Below are 8,293 nucleotides of genomic sequence, written 5' to 3'. Positions count from 1 at the left end.
TCCTCCTCCTCAGGGTCTCGACCCGACCGCCTCCCGTCCTCCTCCTCGGGGTCTTGACCCTACCGCCTCCCGTCCTCCTCCTCGGGGTCCCGTCCTCCTCTTCGGGGTCTCGACCCGACCGCCTCCCGTCCTCCTCCTCGGGGTCCCGCCCTCCTCCTCGGGGTCTCGACCCGACCATGACTCGGTACACGCCCACTATTGTCCACCAACTGAGATCCTTCTTGGGACTGGCACCCCACCACAGGCGGTTTGTGGCTGGATTCTCCAGGGGGGCTGCTCCCGTGTTTAATTCACTGCACCAAGACCTCCCCTACGAGTGGGCACCAGACCACGAAGCTGCCTTCCACAAGCTAAAGCGAGTCTTATGAAAAGACCCGGTTTTATGAGCTGCCAAGGTCACTCAGCCGGGGAATTGGACCTTTATCATTTAGGTTAGGGTTGTAGAGCTCGTCAATTAAGACAAACGTTCATATATCACAAGAATATACAAGATTATACAAGATTATATAAGATTATTATATAAGATTATATAATCTTATATAAAATAATATCAACTCTTCTGGGAGAAAAAGAAAGTAAGAAAGTAGAAAATACTTTTTAGTTTAAATTAATAAAACTCATTGGAAACAGCAACCTACTTTGTGTTATTTATTTTTTATTTTTTTATTATTTTTTTATTTTTCTTACTTTGTTTTATTTATTTGGTTTTTATTTTTTTATTTTTCTCTATTTTTATTTTTATTTACTTATTTTTTTTTTTATTTTTTTTTATTTTTCTTTATTTATTTTTTCTTACTTTTTTAAAATTTATTTGGTTTTTAGATTTATTTTACTTTGTTTCTCTATTTTTTGTTTTTATTTTATTTACTTTATCCTCGACACGGATGCCAGCCATTCAGGCCTTGGCGCCGTACTCTCGTAGCTGACCCCGGGGGGGGGGGGCGTGTTGTTGCGTACCACAGTCGCCCCCCTTGATAAGCCAGAGAAAAGCTACTGTGTCACTAGCAGAGATGGATGCAGAGGGCCATTTCAAGCACATCCTCTGTGGCCGACCGTTCACCGTCCGCACCGAGCACGCTCCCTGGAAGTGGCTCGTGTCTTTCAATGAACCAGAAGGACGAGTAGCCAGATGGATCGAACCACTCCAGGACTTTCGGGTTACTTTACAGCACATAGCTGGGGACAGTCAAAGCAGTGCAGACGGTCTCTGCCGCCGGCCGTGTGCCCCTCAGGCAAAGAGCCGGGGCACGCACGAGTCCCGGGAACGGCGTGCACCGGCTTAAGTTGTGTTTTCTCTCGTTTGGTGGGTGTTTCTCTCGATCACCGGCTGTGTTCCACGTGATACCCAATCAGCAGAGACCTGTCTTTAAACCCTGGCAATAGGAAGGCGCTTTCCCACACGACAGGCTGTCCAACGCAGTTTAAGAAGACGTCAATTTATCAGTTTTTGGATGCCACTTGAATCATGATAACGTTATTTGAACCCAACGACACTGAACAATTGAGCCAGGAATAACATTTATTTATTTATTTATTAAGAAAATTAATTATTTTTCTTGATCTGTAGGAGTCACTGAAATATGCAATATTTCTCTCTTTTGACTACACACTCGTGAGCTGCTTCACAACAGCAGTGTGTACATGTTGGAGAACTACAGCTAATTCTCACACTATGTTGTCCACTGTCTATCATAATGTAAATTATTTCAGTAGCTACAGGGTGTCTCTGCTCCGGCCTCTTCTCCAGTCTGTTGCCGGTCGGTTGCCGGTCGGGGGGGGCGGGGGGAGTCCTTGATGGCCTCCCTTTGGACTCAGGGAAGTAGGATTCCTCTGTGCTGCTGCTGTGGCAAAAACAACCGATTTGGGTCGAGCGCGTTGTTCAAATATCTTTCGTTTCTTCTCGTAATTCAGGACAATGCACATTGATGAACATGCACAACAGGACACGTAAACGTGCCAGATTGTAGCCCTGATGGCTAGTTTCCATCTAAAGTCCAATAGAGTTACAGTAAAAAAGACATAGGATAGGAACATTTAGTGAATGAAAACAAGAAAAGAAGAAAAAAAGAAAAAACCGGACAGTTCATTAGTAGAAAAATGTAAACACAAGTAAGCGGTGGTTACCCGTTTGGTGAGCTTTAAGTCGCAGCGGTACCTGGCTCTTAAAGGAGGCCAAAGTGGGGCAAGTGTGTTTCATAATGCCCTGCCTTTAATAGATAGTGCATCAGTGCATTATGGCTGGAGGAGGTTTTTCTGAAAGGAACCTCACAGTCCCCGTTTACAACAGATCTGGTGACCCGAGTGTGTCTATGTTTTATATACTCTATGAAGTGCTTTATAAATTAAGCACAAAGAGGATACTTATAATATTTTTATAATTAGTGGTTGAGTAATAATTGTAACGTAAGTCAGTCAGTGTCATTAAGTAGAATATGGCCAACCAAATGTTGTTAACATAGTTAAAATCGCTGCAAAATCTTCCTCAGAAGCTCCATTTCAGCCTTTTAACAAAATTGAACAGTAAGGCCATTTGGTCAGCAGGGGGCGCTGCAGTTTGTGCAGTTTCATTTCATCCACAACAGGGGGGTTGTTTACGGGAGAAGGGACACAGCTACGGCCAAAAGTTACGCAAAAATCCTGCTAAAACTTGACTAATATAATGACATATTTGTTGTCCTTTCATCCAGGAAAACAGGTTTCATTCCTTCAGAGTTTTAATTGAAATCCCAATCTGTCTCCAATGAGATAGGATCCTTAATTAGGTCCACAGTGGGGTCATTCTCAGTGATACTGCACCAAAGGGAAACGGCAATGACAAACATCAGTAAAAAGGCAAGAATAAAGCAGTTAAATCAGTTATGTACACAGACAGTAAGTTTAATAATAACACGGTATTCACAGTATTGCAATGAGGAGTTGTTGATATCGCATAATAAGATGTATGTTGATGTTGCACATGAGTAAATTGTGGGGTACTAGTACCTAGGTACTGTCAGGGCCCTCATACTCTGCTTCTGACTGGCTAGTAGTCCTTACCTAGGTACTGTCAGGGCCCTCATACTCTGCTTCTGACTGGCTAGAAGTCCTTGCCTAGGTACTGTCAGGACCCTCATACTCTGCTTCTGACTGGCTAGTAGTCCTTACCTAGGTACTGTCAGGGCCCTCATGCTATGCTTCTGACTGGCTAGTAGTCCTTACCTAGGTACAGTCAGGGGCCTCATACTCTGCTTCTGACTGGCTAGTCGTCCTTACCTAGGTACTGAGCATGTGCGACTCCCAAAAAAGATGGAACAGAAGAGAGATGCCTCCCTCTGTAGCTGAAACATAGAGCTCAACACAGGATTGGATTTGATTTGTTGAATTGTATCAATAAAAAACACAATAAAGTCTTGGACTTATTTCCATTGCCAAATATGTGGTGTTTTCTGAAAATAACAACCTGATACTGATACGACCTCTAAATACAATTATGAACCTGAAATATAAAATGTGATCACTTCAAACAAACATGGCAACCTTCACAGACCATATTAAGGTACAAAGAACGTGAAAATTGCTCATCTTCCTCCATTATAGGAATGGCAACAGGCCTACAGCCTACTCAAGGCATTACATCATCCTTCTGCTTGTTAGCACACATCTTCTACCATTAAAAAGTGGATGAAAAGGATCTCAGGTTGAAGCGGAAGTTGTCAAAGTTCAAAGTCGGTCACAGTTCACACCACGATATCACACCCGAGCCGGTAAGAGTGTTTAAGGTCACTCGGCAGCCGTGTGAGGGTTGTCGTGACGTGAGGTGGGAATTGGTGAGTAGTCATCTCTGAAGGGTGTCAGGACTAAAAGCAACGTGCAAAGATATTTAAACCCAGGGAATTGTTTTGTAATGTTATTGAACAATTACAGGAGAACACGGGATGTAATGTGAATGTATCTGTAGCTCGTCCTCCATGCCGTCTGTAACACTGGCTGCTAACCGGCCCTCGCTGGCTTCACTGTCTGTAACAAGGCAGGCCGAAATACCCCGAAATAAACCTGAAATGAATCATGCTATCGGTTGAAATTGGACATTATGTTAATTGGTTGCATTACCTGGGAAAGGAGAAAAACGTGCTATGGTTTTTTAGACTTAGACTTCTCTTTATTAATCCTTTTGGGATGACTCCCGCGAGGAAATTGACAAGTACAGCCGCGGTTTTAGCAAGAAAAATAAATAGATAAAAAATAAAATAAGAATAATAGATTAAAAAAAAGACCATTTATTATTTTTCAAAGTATCAGTGTTGAGTCCAGTGTTAAAGTGATAAAGTGTGTTTTCCAACTGGAACATTCAACTAGCCTATTCCAGTTGGATATTCAGAATTAGCCCTTTTTCCGAATATAACGTTTTCCTATTAAGACATGGGGGATATTCCGGTATTATTCAGGTTTTAGAGTCATTGTTTGGACATGCACAGTATACAGCACATTCAGAATATAGGTCCCTATCTGGGTTTTCACCGCAGGTTTATGGTCATCTCTGTATGTTGCTATGGTTGCTGTACCCAAACCAACCAGTCTACAGTTTGCAGGGCTGGACACCCGATAAGAAGGAGAAACACAACAACTTTTAAACTTGATCAAAGACTTGATCTTGAAAGATATCGACAGGTTTTTGGCTATGCGCAAACATCGCTACGCCAACCTTTTCAAGAAGCTGGTTATGAAAGCTGTGTTCACACAGTCCGACAAGTCCGACGCCGCTGGTAAAACTTTGAGAAACTCTTGTTTTACATGGCTACATGTAAATGGGAATATTAGTTGAATATTTAATTACATTAGCCTTGGAAACAGATTAGTTGGAATATCATATTTTTCGTAATAAGGGCAAACAACGAAATACTATGGGCACATAAACATAGTCAATTACTTTAGTTTTGTCCTGATTTAGCTTGAGCACATTTTGGATCAATGTATAAAAATCCATGAATGATGATACAGGCAACAGGTAAATAATGAAAAGTAGGAGACCCAGAACAGAGCCTTGTGGTACTCCATAGGAAATGTTGATTTGTAATGAGGCTTTAAACATACACACAACAGTTTAAATTAATTAAGAAATACAGTTTAAAGGACTTGATGTTGAAAAAGACTTGTTTACTTTTTTGTGTCATCACAGCTTCACGTTGGCTCCTCCTCCTAAGCTCCCGTGAACTGGATATCTAAATACCTCTTCCATCCTGTCACACATCCTGAAGCCAGCATGCCCATCATCAGCAATGCCAACCACGACTTCAACACCTACTCCATCAGCAGCGACGACAGCAGCCTCGACCGCTTCTTCACAGAGATCCCGGAGACAGAGACCATCAAGGGCGTTTACTTCCAGCGCGCCCAGCTGCTTCGCGACCCCAAGGCCTCGTATGTGGTCGACCACACCCTGCAGGTTCTCATCAACGTCGGGGGCAACCGCTACACCTTTCCCTGGAGCACCTTGGAGCAGTTCCCCCAGAGTCGTCTGGGACGTCTGCGCTTCTGCACCACCCCCGAGGAGATCGCACGACTCTGCGACGACTACGACGAGACGTGCCGGGAGTACTTCTTTGACCGAAACCCCACAGCCTTCAGGGTCATCCTCAACTTCCTGGCTGCGGGGAAACTGCGTCTGCTTCGGGAACTGTGCGCCGTGTCGCTGCACGATGAGCTCGACTACTGGGGAGTGGACCCGGGCCACATGGAGCGCTGCTGCCGTCGCCGCATGTCGACCCGCGTGGAGGAAGTGGCCGAGCGAGAACGCAAAGAAGAGGAGTGGAGGCAGAAGAGGGTGATGCTGAAGAAAAGCCACGCAGAAGTTGGAAAGGGTTGTCACAAACTGATGTGGATACTGCGAGAAGTGGTGGAAAACCCCCAGTCGGGTTTGGCTGGGAAGATGTTCGCCTGCCTCTCGGTGGTCATGGTGCTGGTCACCGTCATCAGCCTGTGCATCAGCACCATGCCAGACCTCAGAGATGAAGAAACCAGGGTGTGTATAAAGCTCGATGAAAAAAACTGACTGCCACATAACATCTTGTTAATCCTGTTTTACACACATCAAGCATTTTGTCAATGTGTTAACAGGAACGGTCATATCACAGAGGCATGTAGTTACAGTAAAGTAACCAAAAGATTATGTGCTACGTGTTAAGATCAAATCTTTAAGCTGCATTCATCTTAATTAACATTGGATCAATGCATCACTGTGTGATGTTAAAGAGGAATTGGTAGTGAGGAACTCAGCACGGCCTCACAGCTCTACAGAGTGTCTTTCAGCTCGTTGTTTTCATTGTCCTGTCTGTAACTTTACTGTTTTTATTCACTACAACTACTTTAATCAGCGTTGTTTTCAGAAGCAGACAGCTGCAAAAGAAAAGAGTTAAATATTTTTCTCAGAATTTGGTGGAAACCAAAAGCTAAAAGGAGAGTAAATGGATGATAATATAGCTGCTGATAATGTGTCGGCTAGATGTGTAAATAGGCAACAGTTTGATAAAAATGTCAAACATATCGTCATTATAAGATAGATAGCCTTTATTACTAGACTCACGGTCCATAAAAACAACAACAACAAAGATCAGATACACAAGACAGACACCAATTAAACAAGACAGCTATACCAGTAATCCCACAAGGGGGACTGGTATCGCAAAGCATTACACGGCGGTAATGCCCTTTAAATTGAATTTACAGGTTGTTGCGTTATACCAAAGTGGCAAATATTGATGTTTAACACATGTTGGTTGCATGTTTGAATAAGTTCCAATGGCAACCTCACTATGTCGCTTCAAGTAACATTTCCGTGCACAAGTGTGCACAAGTCTAAAAAAGTGAAGTCAGAAGTACACAACAAAAACTACAGTCTGTTTGTACGGGGTGAGGAGTTGTGGGCCTGTTTAATGTGGATTTCTCCTCCTTGTTTGAGGTAACAGAAGCAGACGGATTGTGAAATTGATTGTATAACTAACTGACAGTGTTAAGAGCCTCGTGATTAGGTTCCTAATGTTCGGAGACGGTGGATTGATTTCTCCCTGATGTACGTGCAGCCGGTTGAAGTAATCAAGACACGAGAAAATCAAAGCATGTTCAGTTCAGAAGAGGAGACAAACTAAATTATGTTTCACGTTTGGTGATTGATGTGACCTCAAATGCACAAACATCTGGAGATGTGTTTCTAAAGCAATGCCAAAATTCCTTTTAATTTCTGGAAACCAGTTCTGTTTTTAGGTTGGAGGTGCTAAAAGACATCTCATAACCCTCGTGTTGTCTTCCCGTCAAAATTGAAAATCAACACTTTTTCTTGTGTTTTTCTCCCTTGTTTCAACACTTTTGGTGCTTTTTTGAATATTTGAATGCTTTTTTGACGTTTTCAACACTACGTAACACTAATTTATTAACTTCAGTTTTAGAAATAGAAATAGAATAGAAAGCCTTTGTCATTATATACGTATAAGTATAAGTACACAGTACCTGTGCAATGAGGTTGAAGCAATCCCTTTACAGTGTTGACACACAAATATGAGAACTATAAGATAACACTATAAAATATCAAAAATATAAAGAGTAGGTAGTGCAGAGAAAAAAATGATCAATAAAACTATTTTATAGGAAATTTTACTTAAGGTTTGATATAGAAAAACTGAAATTAGGAATTATTTAGACTAAAATTATAACATGAGGGTTAAAGCCTGTTGCACCTGTATGGTTACCAACACTAGGCTGTGATTAAAAGGTAAGCAAACATGAAGTTTACTTTACTACAAAATGGAAATACCCGAGTAAAGTATCGGCAAAACAATTACAATACTACAATATTGCATTGTACAGTTTATGATCCACCCAGCTTTTCTTTAGCTCTGCATGTTGACACAGACATTAACTTTATAAGGTAATGTAGTATATGTTAATGTAGTATATGGTAATGTAGTATATGGTAATGTAGTATATGGTAATGTAGTATAAGGTAATGTAGTATATGTTAATCTAGTATAAGGTAATGTAGTATATGTTAATGTGGTATAAGGTAATGTAGTATATGTTAATGTAGTATAAGGTAATGTAGTATATGGTAATGTAGTATAAGGTAATGTAGTATAAGGTCATGTAGTATATGCTAATGTAGTATAAGGTCATGTAGTATAAGGTCATGCAGTATAAGGTCATGTAGTATATGGTCATGTAGTATAAGGTCATGTAGTATAAGGTCATGTAGTATAAGGTCATGCAGTATAAGGTCATGCAGTATAAGGTCATGCAGTATAAGGTAATGTAGTATAAGGTCATG

At 41.6% G+C, this 8,293-nt stretch overlaps 1 protein-coding gene across 1 annotated transcript in view; it reads left to right on the top strand.

Moving 5' to 3' along the window:
• Positions 1-5,148: 5,148 nt before the first annotated feature.
• LOC117938377 (potassium voltage-gated channel subfamily G member 4-like) overlaps positions 5,149-8,293 on the top strand; it is a 6,709-nt gene continuing 3,564 nt past the window's right edge. The window contains exon 1 of the mRNA XM_034862970.1: positions 5,149-5,998. Coding sequence (XP_034718861.1) covers positions 5,240-5,998 — 759 coding nt within the window. The 5' untranslated portion in view covers positions 5,149-5,239. The remainder of the gene's footprint in view (positions 5,999-8,293) is intronic.

Source organism: Etheostoma cragini, chromosome 1, assembly GCF_013103735.1.
Source record: "Etheostoma cragini isolate CJK2018 chromosome 1, CSU_Ecrag_1.0, whole genome shotgun sequence".
Classification (NCBI taxonomy): domain Eukaryota; kingdom Metazoa; phylum Chordata; class Actinopteri; order Perciformes; family Percidae; genus Etheostoma; species Etheostoma cragini.
Note: the sequence above shows the minus strand (reverse complement) of the source record. Positions and strands in the feature narration are given on the sequence as shown.